The 21657-nt window shown below is 33.9% G+C and overlaps 1 protein-coding gene across 8 annotated transcripts in view; it reads left to right on the plus strand.

Annotated features, from left to right (window-relative positions):
* The window catches only part of DENND1A (DENN domain containing 1A), a 709454-nt gene that overhangs the window by 126223 nt on the left and 561574 nt on the right, over nt 1–21657 (plus strand). For all 8 annotated transcript variants that reach the window (XM_074211609.1, XM_074211608.1, XM_074211610.1 and 5 more), the window contains exon 3: nt 19446–19489. In XM_074211609.1, the coding sequence (XP_074067710.1) occupies nt 19446–19489 (44 nt within the window). The remainder of the gene's footprint in view (nt 1–19445; nt 19490–21657) is intronic.

Consider the following 21657-nt stretch of genomic DNA (forward strand, 5'->3'; position numbering starts at 1 on the left):
AGGGGATGCCCATGAATTGGGGAATGACTGAACAAATTGTGGTATATGAATGTGGTGGAATGCTGTTGTGCTGTAAGAAATGTTGAAGGGGGGGTGATTTCATGTTTAGCCTGATCATACATGTATAGATATATGATATTTATACAAATAATTTATTTTAAATGCTTTTGCTTTGATTAATTTTGTTTTTAGGCTGGTCATTGCCTTTTAACCTCCTCTTCCCATTGAACTCTCCCTTGTAACCAATAATAAACATTTAAGCAAAATCAACCAACAAAGTACCCATGTCTGATACTGTAGGCAACTTGCCTGAACATATATTCTTCTGTATCTCTGTACTGAAACAAGGTTGTTTTCATATGTTCTCTTGCCTTTACTTAAGTTCAATCTGCAAAAAATTTACATTACTTTTCTGATTTTTTAAAATTTCTTTTCTGTTGATATTCCAAAACTTATTTAACCATTGCCCAAAAGACATGTTAACTCTTTTTAGATTAATTTTACTCCTTGTTGGATACAGGTGATGTTTCTAGTTCTTTGCAATAAAAAAAAAAGGGCTGCTATAGATTCTTTATCGTTTATATGACTCTGACTTGACCTTCATGGGGATATGTATATGTGTGTGTGTGTGTGTGTGTGTGTGTGTACATATATATAGTATGTCCATGGCATTGCTGACTTAAAAGGTCTATACCTTATTTAGAGAATATACTCATGTGCATATATATCCACATTTATACGCAATATATACAACATGCATACTATATATACATGTGCATACATTATGGGATTGCTAACTTAAAAATTATAGACAATTTAGTGATATGTTATATACATGCATATTTACATATGTACATACACATGGCATATATATTCATGTGTATGCACATGTGTGCCCATGGGTTTATGTTTGAGTATATAACACATGTATTTATTAATGGGATTGATGGTCTAAAGGGTTTGGGCACTATAGTGACTTTTCTTCCATGATTCTGTGTTTTTTTCCCTAGGAAGTTTATAGAAATTTCCACTTCTACAAACAGTGTATTAGTGTGCCTGTGTTGTTTCAGGAACTCCAAAGTTAACTTTTTATATATTTGTAATTTTGGTTAGGTTGGTGGCACATGGTACCCTTTTGGTAGAATTTGTAATTTAGGCAAGTTCATCTATAGAATAGACCAAGAAATATATAAAGACTAATTAAATCATTGGACAGCCTATTCTGTTATGCACTATAATTTGGGTAGTTTCCTTCATCTACTATCTTTATGGGTTTTCCTCTTAATATTTCCTGAATTGAATTGTGGTTTGATTTTGCAAGAGACAAAGGCTTGAAATCCCTACTAGGAGAAATCACATATTGTGACAGTGAATGTCTGGACATGAAGTTAAGAGTGAGGATATTGATCTATGAGTACTAATCTGACTGATGAAACCAAAGGAAGGGTTAGATTACATAATCTTGTTATATCTTCAGTTCCTTTGTCACTATGACTTCTCTGAGCTCTGAAAGGTCCCTTCTAAAGTTTGTGTGTACCCAGGAAAGAGATATACTCCTACTGCTACTACTAATTCTAATACTACATCTACTACTGATTTATATAGTGATTTGATTTGTACAAAGCATTTTGTGTGTGTGTGTGTGTGTGTGTGTGTGTGTGTGTGTGTGTGTGTATCTCACCACCTCTGTGGTCATTACATGAGCTGGGAGCTTTGGGTTCCCCAGAGAATAGTTGACTACTACTGTCCTTAGCATCTTAGAGGTAAACCTGAGGGGTGGTAGATCTAGTATTGTTGCCTTATCAGTGTCCTCTATATTATCAATTGACTAATTCAGTCCATTGGTTTTTAGAACATGAGTTTATGAAGAGGTATAGCAAAAATATTTCGTATAAGGAATTCCCTTCCCAACAAGGGTTCACTTTCCTCTTAACACACACACCAAGTTCCCCAGGAGAGTGGACTCAAGTCCAAGTTATAGAATGAGTGAGATATATACAGAGACTATATGGATGAAAGGGTACATCACATTCCTGACTCTGGAACACCTTTTTTCCCAGTATGGAGTTCTCATGTCCCGAATTTTGGTTTTGTCCTGAATCTTTTCCTTAGAAGTTTTACCTCCTTCAGTCTTTTTATATCTTATACTACCACCCTCAACCCCATCCCCACCCCCCCCACCCCCCATATTCTCTTGATACAATGACTTTGGTTTCCTTGCTGTTTCTTACATGAGACATTCCATTTCCCAAATCCATCTTTACCACCACCCCCCAGCCTGCTCCCTTTCCTTATCCATGGAAAGTTAGGGTATATTGAGCTATCAGAGGGCAGGGATATGAAAGACCCAGTGGAAAGGTAGATGCTGAAGACTGCTGCCTTTTGCTGGAAGGAAGGTATTTGGTTTCTCCTTGCATTTCTGTATAGGCCCAGGTAGGAGATGAATGAGGACAGGGATGGAAGGGCCCAACTCAGGATGAACAAGTGAGGAGGGGCATGAACCTTAGGACTGGTGTGGTGACCCCTCCTATAGGCAGGTGCTTGTGGCTAGCAGTGTCTAGCCAGGAAAGCCATGCTTGTTCTTCTGTGTCTGCCCACCCAGTTACTGAGATAAAGGGGACAGGGGTCCTCCAGGGCCTCCTCTTGCCTGATACCTTTTTTCTTGAGAAGTCTAAAGGTGTGAAATCTCTAGCTTAAGGTCACAGAGTGAATTTGTGACAGAGATGTTTGATCTGTTATTAGCAGTAGATCAAAAGTGCTTGTTTTTGAGAACTCTGGGCCAATATGTTACAGGGATCCTAAGCCTTAATTTAAAAACTTAAAAACATTCATAAGCTTTTCAAGGTCTTTTTGGTTCAGTTATTTGATTCCTTGCAATTAGCATAAATTTTGAGAACTTTGATCTTTTGGATGGAAGTTATACAGGCATTGAATTCTTTCATGAAGGTTTTCAGTCAGGTTCTTCTATCAGGAGAAGTCATTTGGATATTTGGTTCATCATCCTTTTATTGTGTGTAACCCCTCTAACTGTATGACTAAAAACTTTTCTTATAACTTCTTTTGTTACTCAGTTTTTCTTTTCGAAATTGTCTTGAGTCAACTTTAAAGTCACTCAGGTCTGCTTCCTGAGGAGCAGAGGTGATTTCCATACTACCTTCAAGATAGACTTGCTTTGGGAGGTACTTTTGTGGGCAATCCCTGAAAAGAACTCAGAAGAGACAAATCTTTTCTTGAAGAAGCTGAAAGGGTAATTCAGAATAGAATTAAATTAATAAAATCACAATCATGAAATCTGTAGATCTAGAAAAGACTTCAGGGTTGACCTAGACTAACTTCTACCAGAAGTACCAAATCTTCTTTTTAATATCCTGTGAAAATGATTATCAAGCCCTAATTGAAAACTTTCAAGGTTAAAGAGCTCATTACCTTTTAGGACAATCCCCTCATTGTTGGATAGTTGAACCACTCAAGAATACCCTTTTTATATACATACATACATACATACATATATATATATATATATATATATAATATATATTATTGCTATTGTGTTTATGTACCTTCCATTGAATATATCTTTCTTCACTCTCTTGACAATGAAGTATCCCTTTTCCTTTTATACAGAAATTTAAAAAAAGGGAAAAATCAATTCAGAAAAACCAACAAATCAACTGTGCCTACCAGTAAATGAACTGAATTTCTGTACTCACTGTCCCCTTCACTTCCTGCTTCTATAAAGAAGAGGGAGGTGCATTTTTTCTATTTCTAGGAGGCCAGGATTGAATATGTTTATAAATTACATGTTATTTTGTTTCTTAGTTCTTTTCACTTACATTATTTCAATCATTGTATTATTTTCCTGTTTCTGCCAGTTTATTATCTAAGCTTCTCTAAATTCTTTATGTTCATAATTCCTTGTGACTCAGTAATAGTGTACTACATTTTAATATTACAACTTGTTTAGCCATTCCTCAGTTGATGCAGCAAAGGCTTCTTTATACTAACTTCCATGATAGTCTCCCTCTTCACTCCCCCCTTCCATTCTGCTCCCTGTGCCTAAGCAGTTTAATGGGATGTTCCATCTCCATGGCAGATAAAGTAATTTTTTTGCAGAGATGAGGAGTGGGGAAGTCAAACTCTAAAATATGAAGATTGTTCTAGCTATTCTTTAACCAGTATTTAAAGTTTCCAAAAGATTATAATACTGTCAGCATTCAAGGTGCAGGCAAGAAGATCTGTGATCTAGTTTTGAAGTGATGATGAAGGACTGATAGTAATGATCTTGGATAGAGATACCACAGATATATTTCCAAGAAAGATTGAATAAGAATTGTTATTGATTTATGCCTTTTTTTAACCCTTTAGAATAAGGGAAAGGAAAAATCAAAGATTATCCCATGTAAAAATCTTGGTGATTAGAAAGAAGATAGGTGTTGAAAAAAAGTATAAAAGTTGCAAGGGGTTAGTTTTTTTAATTTTAGAAAGGTTTTTTAAATTTATTTTGAGTTTTCCAATTTTCCCCCCAATCTTGCTTCCCTCCCCCTACCCTCCACAGAAGGCAGTTTGCTAGTCTTTAGAGTCCTTGGTCTTTGTTCAAACTCCACAATTCTTTCTCAGGATACAGATGGTATTCTCTGTCACAGACACCCCCAAATTGTGCCTGCTTGCTGCCCTGTTGGTATGAGCAAGTCCATTAAGGTTGATCATCACTCTCATGTTGCTCTTAGGGTGTATAATGTTCTTCTGGTTCTGCTCATTTGTTCAGCATCGGTTCATGCAAATTGGAAGGGTGTTAGTTTGAATGGAGTTAATAGAATTGGTTTATCATTAATGATGGGAAACTGGTAATTGGAGAAACTGTAGGATTTCAGATATAACCTTGATAGTCCTTTATAAGAAGTGCAGAGTCATGAGTGAATTTTGGAGTGAATTGTATGCTTTAGGTAGCTTGGTATTGTGGAAAGTGGATTGGATTGGGAATTGGGACACCAGAGGTCCAGTGCCTCTCACATTTTCTTCATAGCCTTGAGAGAATCATCTTTCAAAGTTTTAGTTTCCTTTTCTTTGAAGCTTGACAGAGGGCCACTTTTTTTTTTTTTTTTGGTTTTTGCAAGGCAATGGGTTTAAGTGACTTGGCCAAGGCCACACAGCTAGGTTAAGTGCCTGAGGTGAGATTTGAACTCAGGTCCTCCTGACTCCAGAGCCAGTGCTCAATCCACTGCACTACCTAATTGCCCTTTCTTTCTTTCTTTCTTTCTTTCTTTCTTTCTTTCTTTCTTTCTTTCTTTCTTTCTTTCTTTCTTTCCTTCCTTCCTTCCTTCCTTCCTTCCTTCCTTCCTTCCTTCCTTCCTTCCTTCCTTCCTTCCTTCCTTCCTTCCTTCCTTTTTTTTTTTTTTTTGGTTTTTACATGAGGGCCACTTTCAATTCCAAACTTAAGAACTATGTGGAAATGTGAACTCTAGGCCTGTGATTCTTGTTTGGGGAATTCATAGGTTCTGATGGAAAATAGAAATCAATCTATTTTCATATATATGTTGTATAATATAATTTCTGATACAATTTTATATTTGATATTTTTTGGGAAAATAATTAGGAGCTTGCATTTTTTCACCCATTCTTTTTTTATTAAAGATATTGAGTTTTGCAATTTTCTCCCCAATCTTACTTCCTCCCCCTCCCCACAGAAAGCAATCTGTCAGTATTTACTTTGTTTCCATGTTGCATATTGATCCAAATTGAGTGTGATGAGGGAGAAATCATATCCCCAAGGAAGAGACAAAAAGTCTAAGAGATAACAAGATCAGACAATAAGATATCTGTTTTTTTTCTAAATTAAAGGGAATAGTCCTTGAACTTGGTTGAAACTCCATGGCTCTTTATCTGGATACAGATGGCACTTTCCTGTGCAGACAGCCCAAAATTGTTCCCGATAGTTGCACTGATGGAATGAGCGAATCCTTCAAGGTTGAACATCACTCCCATGTTGCTGTTAGGGTATACAGTGTTTTTCTGGTTCTGCTCATCTCACTCAGCACCAGTTCATGCAAATCTCTCCAGGCTTCCCTGAAATCCCGTCCCTCCTGGTTTCTAATAGAACAATAGTGTTCCATGACATACATATACCACAGTTTGCTAAGCCATTCCCCAGTTGAAGGACATTTACTTGATTTCCAATTCTTTGCCACCACAAACAGGGCTGCTATAAATATTTTTGTACAAGTAATGTTTTTACCCCTTTTCCTCATCTCTTCAGGGTATAGACCCAGTAGTGGTATTGCTGGGTCAAAGAGTATGCTCATTTTTGTTGCCCTTTGGGTGTGGTTCCAGATTTTTCTCCAGAAAGGTTGGATGAGTTCACAAGGAGCTGGCATTTTTCTCAGGGAATTCCATTCAAATCACAACATTCATACATTATAGGATAGTTGGCAGAAAATTATATTAATAATAACATATTTACCTATTCCTAGAAAGACATTAAATCATTGTGTGATGTTTATTACTTCTCATTTCAATTTCTTTTTCATTATTCAGAACTTAGCAAAAGTGAACATTTCCATGTACAATCATAGTGATCATGGTGAGGAAGAATAGATTTGGGAATAAATGACAACAGTTTGGTCAGATAAAGGAATTTCAGAATTCATGAATGTAATAATTAAATAACTAGAACTGATGATCAGGTTAAGAGTATGAGCATCCCTGTGTGTAACAGAAATAGGAAGTTCATGGAACATGAATAAGTTGAATAATTTCAAAATTAAAGTGTTTCAGGAAGTATTATTATGTATATTGAAGCATAAGAATCTCCTGGTATGGAACTCTCTCCAAGGATAGAAATTAGAAACTCATTTTAAGTTCATAAATTTACAACTGGAAGAAACCTCAGAATTCTGTTTGTCCAGTCCCTTCATATTATAAATGAGAAAACTGGGGTCCAGGAATATTAAGCAACTTTCTTAATTTCAGATATTATCAGTGACATGATTTGAACCCAAATGATCTGATTCCAGGGACAGTGACTCTAATGGTTTTAGAGACTTGTTTGAAAAAGAACACCAAGAACTTAAGTGATTGGTGTGTCATCATAAAAGTCACGTGCAGGTCTTGAATCAGATTTTCCTGATGCTAATGCCTGTCTTATAATATTAGAAAACATAAATCAGCTGATAGGTATTATGAAATAGGTCTTCATCTTGCACAAGGATTAATTTATTCCTGAGTTGTTTTTTGGTTGTTGTTTTTAAATCTTGAGTTTTCCTTATGTATAAGTGTTTGCAGATCATTAATAGAGTTGTTTGAGATAGGAAATGTTGACTTTAATTGTTTTTAGAAAATATGTCTCAAATGATGATAAAAGCATAAGATAAGGCATGGAAAAAGTTTTTTTTTCCCACGGGGCAATGGGCTTAAGTGACTTGCCCAAAGGTCAGACACTAGGTAATTAATTATTAAGTATCTGAGGCTGTATTTGAATTCTGGTCCTCCTGACTCCAGGGTTGGTGCTTTATCCATTGTGCCACCTAATTGCTGCAAACTTTGTATTTTATTTACATAATTTTTATACTTTTTCAGTTTCATCAAATCACAACATGATCTTTACTGATTTAGAACATAATGATTGTCCAGTGTGCTTGATTTGCTACTTAAGAAATATAATAATATAATAGAATATAGCCTCTTAGTATCAGATTTAGACCTGGAAGGTAGCCTTAAAGTCATCTAATCTTATCCCTTCATTATAAACTGAGGCCCAGAGAGATTGAGTTACTTTCTCAAGGTTTTTTAGGCAAAAACAGCACTCTTAGGATTTGAATCTAGCACCTAATCAAGTGAATTAGATATAGATTTTGATATAGAATTTTATGAATTTGCAACTAATCTAGTGAATTGATATAGAATCTTAGAATGTTGAAGTGAGTGGGACCTTGGGAGTTATCTGATACTATCCTCATCTTAAAAATGAGTTTGCATGGAACTTTATCTTTGTCAAGTTTATTTTTCTAATTAAATTTTGTTCCCTTCCCCGTTCTCCCCAGTGGGGGAGGGGGTGAGAAAAGCAAAACCTCTTGAATGCTTAGTCAATGAAGATATTTCCTCATTGACCATGTCTAAGAATGCATGTGTCTCAGTCTTTCTATCTGGTCTATCTTCTCTCTGTCAGAAGGTGGCATTCTACATCATCAGTCCTCTGGAATCATAATTGATCAAAATTGTACAAAGTTTTTGCATATTACAGAATACATCATTTTTATAATGTTTTTGAACTATAAATTGTTCTCTCTTTGCTGAATCAGTTTAGTCATGTTCAAGTGATTTATGCTCCTCCTACCCCTTACCTGTTGGTATAGGCTTCTAATTGTTTTCCCTTGATTATGTAAGGTAAGTCGTTCCCCATTCCTTCTCTTTTCTTCTCTATCCTTTTCCTAGTTCTCCTTTTGAGATCTCAGTGATGCAAAACCCATTCAGTAATTAAGGTGGTAAGAATGATTTCTTTTACTTAGTTAAAAAAAACAAATCTATCTTCGAGAAGAAGACCCTCAGGATTTCTGACCAAAACAGAAATGATTGCTATTTACATTTACTTTAAGTCAGTCAGAGCTCAAACAATGACTAAGTGTGACCTGACCTGGGACCTAGAGTGACCAGAAAGTCAGAGTGATTTGGGTTTAAGTCTTTGCCTTAAAGCCTTAAAAAAAGAAATCTAGCTGTAAAATTCAAGATTATTTTGTGAGGTTTCAGCTATGAGAATTTACATTCCTTTGGGCAGAGCACCCTCACATAAGGGTATGACATCCTAATGTGGACAGAAGGGAAGAAAGGATAGGGAAAAGAAAGAAAGATGGAAGGAAGGAAGGAAGGAAGGAAGGAAGGAAGGAAGGAAGGAAGGAAGGAATTAGTGTTGCCCTGTTGACTAGTTACTGATGCACACCTGAATGACTGGAAGGACTATACACACACACACACACACACACACACACACACACACACACACACACATATATACACACACACCTATCTCTCATTTTATAGATCTGTACACTGAGACTGAGGCAGGTAAAACACCTAAGGTTATATAGTTTGTACACGAAGAGTAATGAATGATTCAAACTCAGATTTCTTACCAAAGACCATCACTCTTTTGCTGCCCTAGCCCGTTAGCTTGGTGTCTGATTTTAGCTGTAGTTGTGAAGAAACAGCAAAATGTAGCAGATCACTGCACAGGGAATGAGAAATTGCAGCTTTTGGTTTTAGTTTTACCATGTGACTGTAGCTAAGTCATTTAATTTTTCTAGGTCTCAGTTTTCTCATCTTGATGAGAAAATCCATTTGATGATAGACTCAAATGAGACAGCTTTGATGAGGTAGAGAGAGGTCTGGATTTGATTTCAGGAGGATTGAATTGTGGCATTGACATTTACTAGTTTTGTGACCAGATGTAAATCATTTTACCTCTTAACTTCAGGTCCCCCATGTGTAGTACAAGCATCATAATGCTTTCACTATTTATTTATTTTGTCAAATAGACATATATAGTATATATAAAATTTTATTAGCATAATAATATAGGTATTTTTTATATATGTGAATATAATACATATATATTACATAATCAGCATTTCTCCCAGTATCTGTCTTTGAATTATTTTTCGGAGAACTACCCCATGAAATATGTATACATATGCATATATGTATATATATTTATTTTCTATTTCATAAAGGAAAATGCCTTGTATAACTTAAAGCACTAGAGAAATATGAGTTGTCATTATGTAAAAACATAAACTTTATAAAATGTATGCATTGTTATTATTTGAGTTGTCTTTTCAGAGATGTGAACAGTTTGTTCATTCACTGAATACACACTTATTGAATGTCTACTATATGTAAGACATTGAGGTAGCTATAATGATGAGTAGATATGGACCTTGCTATCAAAGTCCATTGCAATTTGTTTTATGATATGAACTGAGACTCCATATAATATATGCTGTCTTGTATACTAGTATGCATATATGTGTGTGTGTGTGTGTGTGTGTGTGTGTGTGCAAATAATTTGCTGTTATCCTTCAGCAAATGACAGATGTTATATCTGTTTATAGCAAGCATATGTTATGATTTTATGTTTATAATACATGAGGGACACAGCTGTCAATTGAGTTGTCTTATCTATAGTAATTATAAAATGAGCAGGTTAGAACTAAATAGTTCTCCAAGGCCCTGTCCTCTTCTGATGTTCCATATTTGAGTATACTATGATTTAAGACTTTATTTGTCATAGATATTCTGTGTTTATAATGCTACAAGTTGGTATAGTGTTGTCACATTATTATTATTATTATTATTATTATTATTATTATTATTATTTACATTAGGTAATTGGGACAAATAAAACCCATCTAGAAACTGACATGAAACTTAATACACAGAATACATCATAACAAATTTGTACAAAAATAATTTATGTACTTGAAAGAAACTGTATATACACATTTATCTGAAAATGTGATAAAATTTGGGAATTAGTAGCAAGATTTACATTAGTTTTTAAAAGAAACACTCCCCCATTCTAAATATGTAAATTCCAAGGATATCCAAGCCTAAGCTTTTTATTGAAAATTCTTCAATACAAAGACATTTGCATAAGCATATTCCTTGGTCTGTTTTTTTTGGTTATATCTCTGACACTGCCCCTCACCCTTTTTATGTTTTTTTTTAATGAAATTCTTCTTGCAACTTCCTCCTCATTCCATTTTTAGTATAACTTGTCAGGGCCTCTGAAGCATATTGTTTGGAGAATTGTTAGGTGCCCATTCTATTTTGAGACTAAAGGCATTATGGAAAATATTTCAAATTATCAGTAATCTTTTTTGGCATTCCCAGGTCAAAAATCCATCAACAAGCTCAGGAAACAAAGATGAACCCCCCCCCCCCCAATTTTATTGCCTAATGTCAACGGGCTCATTATTTGTACAACAGCTGATGTATTTAGTACTTGTTGATTTGCTTAATTGGTAACTGCACTACATTCATAACAACTCCAGCTACGGAAAACAATAGGTCAGTGTCTACTATTTATGCATAAATAGCCACATAGAGGCAGAATATGTCTGAAAGGCAGAATATGTTATTTTGAAGAGTAATCTGTTACATGAATGGGGCTATTACTTATACCATGCTGAGGTGCGTTTCTGTATGCAATAATTGTCTGTATGCTTACAATCTGGGAAGCTTGTAAACTCTGCTTAAGATATTAGGTTAACTGTAATGTTGATTAGTAGATAGTAATATATCTGAAACGCCATTATTGGAGGAAATATTAAAAGAAGAGCTCATGTCGAAAAACATGATTTTTGAGATTGGTAATAATCCAAATATAGTTAATATCTGCTATATTCTTTATGTTTTAAAATTGCTTTGGAGCCTAGAATATTTTGGGGGGGATTTTGAGGGTATATGTTTTTAAAAACTGCAATTGCTCTTTTGGAGCTACTATTCATTTAAATATTTTGTACTTGGTCATAAATAGCACATAAGTATTTGAATTTTGAACTGGGAATAATTATAGGATAGTAATAATTCATATTTATTTGACACTTTAATTTCCCCAAAAATAATCTTGAAAAATATTTACCTGTTTTTAAGTGGACAAATCAAGGGGATTTTTTTTTTTGTTTGCTTGCTTGTTTTATGATGAATTGCTAGAGAAGGGAACTATCTATTTAGAAGCTGGAATAATACTGACAGTAATAGCTCTCATTCAAATATGTAGCATTTCAATTTTTTTCTTAATAACCCTAACATGTAAATGTATATGTATGTATATGTGTGTGTGTGTTTGTATATCTATTTTATCTATATCTATATATAAATTACATATTTAATTATTTTCAGTGTCATAGCCTAAAAAGGATGGTTAAGTCTTCATTTCACTAGTTTTCTTTGGATAGCACAGTTATCAAAGGCAGTAGAAAGAAATACTGACTAGGTTTTTTGATTTTTTTTTTTTGTGTGTGTGTTTTTGGTTTGTTTGTTTTTCTTTTAAAGTAATATAATCATGACCCTTCAAGAAATATGTAAATCCTTAATAATATGAACTTGGAGAATTAAAGTTATAAAAAGGATCCATCTCTAGAAGATTGTTTAATGTGATCGTTTAATAAGACTGAGCTAAGTAATTATTTAGGTATTTTACAGTTTTGAATAAACAAAGCAGAATTTTTGTAGCTGAAACTGTTTCTTTGAAGGTTTTTATTAGTGTAATTATAGTTGCAATTTTCTGACTTGCTATCAAAATCCTTTTTTGTTGCTTTTGTTTTTGCACTAACAAACTTAGTTTTTGTTTTATTCCTTTTAAATAATTTTTTTAAGTTTAGTTTTACACATTTAAAGACCTAAGGTTATGAAACAGATTTTAACTTGCCTCTGACATGTACAATAATAATCAAACTGTGTTAATAAAACTGGATGTTACCATCATGATTCAAAAAGTAATATAAAGGACATATAATCCTTTTGCAGTATATTTTCATCTTCTCATCTGAAAAATTGAATCAGGCCACAGGCTGGATTAATATTTAGGTTGTGGGGAAGGAAAGATAATAACTTAAATGCCATGAAATTGAACAATAAGATTATAGTTTGCAACTAATTCTGAAATCCTCTTCTGGGTTTCCTTTTGGAGGGTGGTCTGTATTACACAACCATGAACAGTAAATTATGTCCTAAAGACAAGTATTATTTGGTCTCTGAAGCTAAGTTTCTGAATTGATACTTGGCATTTTTTTTAAAGCCAAGCTAAGTTTCTTAGTCACATTTGTAATGTTTTCATTGGAAATTTACTGTAGCTATGATTTGGTGTGCTTTTAGAGTTTTGAGAGTAAGATATGCAAGTTGGAAAGGAACTCAGAGGCCATCTAGTCTGTTACCTGAGCAGTCAGAATTGAAACTCAGTTCTTAGAGTGTGTATACAAAATGAAATATACAGATGAAACGTACACTAAATGTGGTATGCAATGAAGAAAAAAAATTTGGAATCTTTGCATTTATTCTTGTTTAAAATAAACTACTTTGCTTAAATGTAGTTGCATATGTCCTGAGCAAAAACTGGAATTTGAACTGATGTATAAATAATGTAGCTACTGACCTGCTAACTAGACCTCATAAGTATCTACTGAAGCTTTATGTTACATTTCTGGTGTAAGAGAACAGTGTCTGCCATGTTTTCCAGGAACTTTAAGCCTAAGGCAAAACTTGGGGTTTTTGGAGTTTGTGTAAAATAATTTATAGCACCTACCCAGCATATCTGGCCCCAATTCTTTTTCGACTAATTAAACATCCTCTGGCAAATTCTAATATATCTTGTAGGTCTAAAAGTACATGATGGAAGAGTAGCGAATTTGGAATAAAGTGGGAAAACAACTTGCCCCTTAACCGAAAAAAAAAAATCTGGATTCTTCCTCAATTTTGGGGCTCTGGAACACCTAATCTTAAAGTAATATTAGTGATATACTTTCTTTTCTTAAGTTAAGTTGTGGTATACAATCATGTGTTATAAAAATGTCCACATTAAATTTGAAAGAAAACATTATTCTTTGTACTAGCAAAGTGCTTAGGGAGAGCAGTTATCTTTTCTTTGGGTGACTCTGTAACACTGGAGGTATAGTCTGTTGCATCTATTAGGGATGCAGACCGCCAACTCAGTATTCTAGGCTCACCAAAGGTTAAATGGTTAATAAATACTCCAGGGCTTATTGGCAAGAAGTTTCGACTATCAAACTTTCAGTTATTTTCTTGAGAGATCCTGGTAATGATTTTCAAGTCTGCAAATATTTATCACTTAAATGAGAAATAGGTTGCAGATAGTGACAAGACTAGGGGGAAAATGTGGAGAAATAGATTCATATCATATGTAATACAAATTTTATTATATTAATATTTAAAGGATTAGTGCTTTCATTGATATGTATCCTACATTGATACAGATGGTAACCAAGTTTTTTTAAGCCAGAGCATGTGGTGAATAAATTTTCTGTAGTAATTTTAATTTTCTAATTGTCTTAGTCATGCCTAATATTGGCATCTTGTTCCAGTCTTCATTTCTTCTAGTGAGAAAGGATTTCTGCGTGTGTGTGTGTGTGTGTGTGTGTGTGTGTGTGTGTCTTAATTTATTTTCCAAACCAGAAACCAGGACATGTGTTCTGACAAAATTAAAAGCATATTTTCTTTTCTACAAATCAGAGCCATCCTAGAAAATCCAGGACATGCAAATTTGTCAAGCATACATTGATATTGATTTTTTTTTTATCATTGAGAATAATCTTTTCCTTGCCTGTTAGTCTGTTAGATCTTTGTATTGAAAGTCCATGCTCATGACCAGGCATCTTTGATTGAGTAGTATAAATGTAGGGTGACATTTTAGAAATTAACAATTGTAATCATGCATGATGGTTTTAGAACTAGAGATATAAATATTATTAGACTGATGCAGTTTTCCAATGTATGTTATTTTCCATATAAAGATATAGAACATTTCATAAAATGGTCCCAGACCATTTAAAACTCAAAGAAATGCAGCTGACGCAATGAAATACATAGAGTACTTGTAAAAACATACAGACACGCAAGTGGATTGCTGCCAGACAGAAAATATAAAGGCGGTTTGCCTAACTGCAGGGTGCCGATTTTTGTACATGTGCCACGCCGGTGCTATTAGTACAGAGTATTTTGTGTTTCTTTGGGGAAAAGCAGATTGCATTTGGAGCTTTTTAGCTTAAGAGTCATCTATAGATCTTTGGATGAAAATTATGGATTTGCACAAAGTGAAGAAGCCATACAAAACAGGCAACTTGCTTTACTTTTTTGGTGTTAATTTTGTAAACACTATTGCACAATATTCTTGATTGCCAACTGTCACTATTCCATTGCCTCCTTGTGGTGTCAAGGGGTCCAAGAATTCTCAACGCCTGCTAGTAGAGTAAACTTTTAGGTGTTCTTCCGGGTCTCGAAGGTTGATTATATATAATCTGGGCTCAACTGATAGACTGTGAAACTATTGTCAAAGAATCTGTGTAGCTAGAGATTCGTTACTAGAATGTTTGTCAAAACCTGTTGAATTTTTTTGACCACAGTAACTTTTATTAAGAATAGTTTACAGTAGTATAGCAGTCTTGTGATCTATATTGGTAAGGATATGCTATGCTTTCATGGATTTTAGAAATACTGAAGTTATTGATTGATTGCTATATTGGATATTTGTGGTTAACAGGAAGCAACTTTGTTCATTTAAATTGATCTAATCTAATATGTGCATAGCCCTATTTGGGTAGAGTTTTAGAAAAATTTTAGTTTGTTATTTTAGGGGATACAAACATTTCTCTGCCATCATAAATAACATTAAGATATTAGGAAAATTATACCTGCAAAAGCTTGTAGACTGTTACACTTGATGAATTATTGCTTGGAAACTTTTGTCTCTAAAAAATCCAAAATCGCTATTAGGGTAGTCCCAGGAAAGGTGAGTAGATTGATTTAGTAGATTGTGTTGTTATGCTAGGAAAAAAACCCCAGAATTTTATGGGACATCTAATTTTTATAATCAATCCTATTGAAATCTGGAGTTTAGAAGTCTGTATTTACTATTAGTACTTTGAAATAATTTGATTCTTTCCTCAACAAAATCACTTTTTTTCCCTTTTAGTTTTTTTGCAGGGCAGTGGGGTTAAGTGACTTGCCCAAGGTCACCCAGCTAGGTAATTATTAAGTGTCTGAGGTCAAATTTGAACTCAGGTCCTCCTGACTCCAGGTGTTCTATCCACTATGCTACATAACTACCCCAAAAATCACTTTCTTTTTGCTCATTTTGTTGTTGTTTGTTGCACAGTCATTTCAGTTGTGTCTGACTCTCTGTGATCTATTTGGTGTTTTGGGTTTTTTTTTTTTGGCATAGATAATAGATTGGTTTGCCATTTCCTTTTCCAGCTTATTTTACAGATGAGGAAACTGAGGAAACAAAGTTAAGTTCCTTGTTCATGTCACACGGTGTCATGTCACTCAAATTCAATTCATGTGCTTGTCATGGCATCACCTATCTGATGTTAGGGTCTTCTTCAAAAATGAAGGACAGACATTATTATTATTAATAAATGTTGATTTTTTAAAATAACTTATTAGAAGGTAAAACAAAGGTTAGAACTAAAAGAGATGATAGGATCTAGAACAGACAAAATTAGACCAGGAATTATTCCAAAAATAATTACTTATATATGGTAGTTTCAAAATGACTAGTTCCTTAGTGTTATAGTTGATTAAAGTTGTGATTGAAAATTACTTTTTAACTGACTTTTTACCATCGCCCAGAAGAATCCAAATTTAAAAAAAAACCAAAAATGGAACAGCATATTACATATTTGAATGGAAAGTGACTGCTGATATTTGTTAAGAAAGAGCTGTTAAGAGACATGAAGTTTTATAGGAGCAGACTCAGTATTTTAGAGGGAAAAGAAGAAAACTAGGCTTTAGTTATTAGGCTAGATTATTTTAAGGGTTCTTAACTTTTTTGTGTGATAGGAATTCCTTTTTCAGTCTGCTAAAATCTATGGATCCCTTTTCAGAATAATTTAAAAAATGCTTAAAATCTGTAGGATCACAAAGAAAACATAAAATACTTTTATCTATCTATCTATCTATCTATCTATCTATCTATCTATCTATCTATCTATGTGCGTTTTTAAAGAAGTCCCCAGATCCACACTTAAGCACTCCTACTCTGTTGAGATTTAGGGGGTATCAGTTTTGTTGAATTTAGGTTGTCAGTCATATTTGGTTTGAAAATTATAGCAAATAGCCTTTTTTATTCCTTCTTATAACAATAATAATGCATTCTTACATATACATGCTTTAAGGTTTAATGTGGTAGGTAGTGCAAGAATAGTGATTCCCATTATTTGATGCAGTTCTAATGAAGAGAAAGGATGTGCTTGTGAAAACTGCACAGAGTGAGCTCTGGAATCAGGTCTTCTGATTCCAATCCTGGTGCTCCTTTTACTGTACCACATTGCTTGTCATTCATAGAACTTCAAAAGAGCTTTACTTGATGACAAGGTAGGTCCTTTGCCTACTAATTCCTGCTTGGGTAGGGATTTTCCATTCAATGGGCTACCTTGTAGACTTCTTTCTGTAGAGGTCAGATGAAATTAATTGGTTCCAGTCTGAAAGATTAATATTCCTGAGTTGCAAAAGGTTGTTCTATGTAGTGATGTCATAGACAGTTTTGAAGAATAGTTGACTCCTGAATTCTTTTTTCCACAAATCTTGATCTTAATGTAGTCTGTTAATTGAAGCACAAAAATTCCTCCTCTCACTAACTTCCTTTTCTTGCCTTACAATAGTGTGGCATGGGCTATGCCAGAGGTACATAAACTCTAGGTAGATCATACCAAACTCCAATCTTTCAGTAACATCCTGGTGATGAATTTTATGTCTGACATCTAGAGATTTGGAGAGATTCCTCATTGGAAGATTGATGAATTTTTTTGGTCATAGATGTGGAGGGATTGCCATTCTTCTATTAGTGGACTAAACACTCAATGATGAAATTGTGGATCTTTTTCAAGGATTGAATTTAAAAAAAAAAAAGATTTTTTTGGTTCTTTTTTTAAACAAACCTTAACCAATAAAAATGGTCAGAATTTACTAAGTATGAATTGGAGTGAGACTAGCAGCTGGTAAAAATGCATTCAGTACAGCAAACTTATTAATAGGAAGAACCAAAATTATAGATCAGATTTACCAGATCCCTGATGTTTAGTTTGCAAAACCCAACTATACTGATAATCTTAATGTCCCTCTGAAAATAAACCACATACTTCTTACTTTTGTAAAGTTGGTTGTTTTACTAATCAATAACAAATATCAGTTAGAAAGCCATGGGATAATGAAAAGAAGACTGGATTTAGTCAGAAGACCTGCTTTTGAATATCAGCTACAATTTCTTAGTTCTATGACCTTGGATTAATCAAGAGCCTCAAGCATTTGTCATTTTCTTTTTTTTTTTTTGTCAGTTTATTCAACCTGATGTGTATGATCTGGTACCTCAAAATTGTTTTAATTTATATTTTTCTAATTATTAGTGAATTAGAGCATTTTTCATGTGACTATTATTAACTTGGATTTCTTCCTCTGAAAACTGCCTATTAATGTCCTTTGATCATTTATCAATTGAGGAAGAAATGAGTATTTTTTTAAGCACCTTCTATATTCTACTTACTGTGTTAATAAGTATTTTGCAAATATTATCTCTTACCAGAACCCTGGAAAGTAGATGCTATTACCATTTACAATTGAGGAAACTGAGGCAAGTAGAGGTTAAATGACTTGCCCTGGATCTCCATGCTGCTAAATATCTGAGGCTGGATTTGAACTTGGGAAATACTGACTTCTGGTCCAGCACTCTACCCAGTGTGCAATTTAGCTAGCTGCCTTATTGACTGTTAGGAAGAAAGTATTTCACAAACCTAAAGTGTTGGGTAAATGGAAGCTCTAATTATTTTTAGTAGGATGTTTATCTGTTGACTTAGTTTACCTTGGAAATATAACTTCATAAAACAAATTAACTTTTATTTGAAATAGAGTATCATCGATATTAATTTCCTCTAGGTTTTTTGAGTGAGGCTAATTTTGTCAGACAGAAGATGATTTTTTTCTTATATTTTATTACCACATTATTTATACTGAAAAACCAACTGGTAGTAGAGGCTTTTTTCCTCATTAGTTCTATTTGATGATGGACAGAGAAGACTTAGACTGTATTCTTTAGCATCTTCAGAATTGTTTTTGAAATATTTGGAAGAGTTTTCATGATGATGACATAAGCCTTATCCCTTCTATTTCAGTTAGCCTAGAAAGTATTGAGGTCTTTGAGTCCCCCTCCCCTCCTTCAGTGGTGTGAAAGAAGGTTTTTCTAGCCCATATCTGTAGTTTGGTAAAGGAGGCTTATGATTAAAGTTGAAAAGTCAAAGCAGGTCTGGAAACCATTTTGTGTTTGTGTGTGTGTATATGTGTGTGTGTGTGTGTGTGTGTGTGTGTGTGTGAGAGAGAGAGAGAGAGAGAGAGAGAGAGAGAGAGAGCATATAAGAGAATGAATTAGAATTATATATACATATACACAGCCCTTTGTAGTTGGTGAAATTTTTTGCACTAGGTAAAAGCCAAATTTAACAGTAATGTCAAGTCTTTTTTTTTAATTTCTTTTTTTGTATTTCTGAAGGAGGGTAAAAGGGGAGTTCCTTGAAGAACCCTTCCTTATGCTTATCAACATAGCAGCCTCATCTGCCCTCCTTGGATCCCCTGCCAGGGTTGCTATCATCTTCTGATCAAATATTAATGTGTGATTCTCTGCCTGCTCACTAATCCAAAGCCAATTAATATTATCTGTCAATTATTTACAGGTCCTGAGGTGCAGAGGCAATTCCCAGAGGACTACAGTGACCAGGTTTGGAATGCGTAATTAATTTTTTTACATGACAAAATTTATTTCAGGGTTGTTCAACACATTATTACCATTTTTTAGAAACCAAAAGTAGTAAGTGGATTTTTAGAAGGGAAGAGAGGTGGTGATTAGGAACTCAAAATAAAGCAGCCAGAAATGAATCTGTACCAGGAAATGCGTGATACCAGATTTGGGGGTTGAGTGATGGATGCATAGTATAGTGGAGTGGATACTAGATGTCAAGTTAAGGAATCCAATTTTGAATATCCTTCCCAGTGTACATTAGCTGGGTAGCTCTTAGGAGGTTATCTTATCTCACTGAGGCTCCTTTATCAGGGGAGGGAACAATCTTTTATAAGTCCCTACTATGAGCCATTCAGCATGATAAATGTCTTAAGAATGTTATCTCGTTAAAATAGGATACATTCTTTAATTTATAACATAGGAAGAAAATTTTTTTTCAAACTTTAAAGTACTATAGGAATGGAAGTTATTATTAATATTTTCATTAGGCACAGAGAAAGGTAGAACATTTCTAAGAAAATTTTGCTTTGAAGTATGCTGTGCTTTGCTATTTATTACGAAATTCTCTTTGGGTTGTTTGTTAAAGTTTTAAACTCTATGGGCATCTGAAAATTCATCTTGTAACATTTTCCAAAATTTGAAATAGGTTATGAAAAAGTAAGCAACAGTAGAATTGAAATGGGAATATAGATATGTGAAGGAAAAGTCTTTTAGGAAGTTTTGTTTTGAAGAGAGTTTTAACTTAGGTGTTGATAAAATCCAAAGTTGTCAAGTTCATTCTTTTAGTAGAATCAAAAAAAATCAGTTGCACCAATCACTTTCACAGTCCTCAGTCTGTGCTGAATTTCCATTGTTTCCTTTAAACATAACCATGATGCTTTAAAATTTGACCTGACCATGACACAATTGTAATCTTTTTTACTTAGATATAAAAAAGGAGCAAAGAAGTCACTAGAGAGAGTTTTTTTTCCTGCTTATACTTTTGAGTTCATGACATCATTGCCTGAATCTAGTTAGAAAGGCATCTTTAATTTCATTAATGAAACAACCTCCTAAAGCTTTTCTCTTTCTCTTTTTCTGTTTTTCTTGGGAGGTTCTGTGTATGTCTAGTTGTAGCTCTGCCCCTAGTTTGTTTTATGTCTTTGAACAAATCATTTGGCTTTTCTAAGACCTGTTTTTCTTATTTGTTCAATGAAGGAGTTAGATTAGATGATATAGCCAGTGGTGGCAGATTCAAGCAGAAACTGGTGCCACTAACCTGTATGAAAGGATCCCTACAGGCTGTATAATGACTAGATTTTAAAATGTAATTTTATCTCTATTTTACTATATTTTTATTTATTTATTTATTTATTTATTTATTTATTAAAACAAATTAGATTAGCAAATATAATTGAATCCTAAATATAATTGAATGTTGATAATAGGGAATAAAAGCATCATGTATGATAGCTTTATTATTTTTTATTGAGCAATAAATGTGTGTATACATAAACACATATATATGTGTGTGTGTATATATATTATATAATCCACATGCAGAAGACACACATTAACCAATATTATAGCTAAATCATTGGTATTAGATATCTGTAGAATGGGATTTTATTATACCGATATCACATTACTATGATTAGAATCATTTTGAAAAACCAAACCTTGTTGTACTACTCTGAGATCTCAATATGGAATTATTTACTGATCCCCCATTTTTACTAAGTATAAAACATTATTCTTTGGCAATTAGTCTTTTTTAATGATTCATCTGATTTTTTTTTTTAAGGAACTAACTTTTTGTAGAGTATGTTTTTAGAAGAATCCTGGTAGGAAAACAGTCTTGTTTGTCCATGATTTAACAGAATTAAAACTTTTGTCTTCCTAGTCCTCCTTACCTCCTCTAATCATCCAGTCATTTCCAAACCAGATTCTTTTCTTCTTGTAATTCAGAGGCAGCACTGTGCTGTGGAAAGTGCCTTGTATTTAAGAAGACTTGAATTGGAATCCTTAATCCACCACTTAATAGCTATTTGACCTTGGACAAATCTCTGAACCTCTCTGAATCTCAGTTTTCTTATCTGTAAAATGAGTCTTGTAGAACTTGGACTATCTTTCTTCCAGAGATGATGTAAAGAAAGTGCTGTATCAAC

This window comes from Macrotis lagotis, chromosome 1 (assembly GCF_037893015.1).
Source record: "Macrotis lagotis isolate mMagLag1 chromosome 1, bilby.v1.9.chrom.fasta, whole genome shotgun sequence".
Lineage (NCBI taxonomy): Eukaryota > Metazoa > Chordata > Mammalia > Peramelemorphia > Peramelidae > Macrotis > Macrotis lagotis.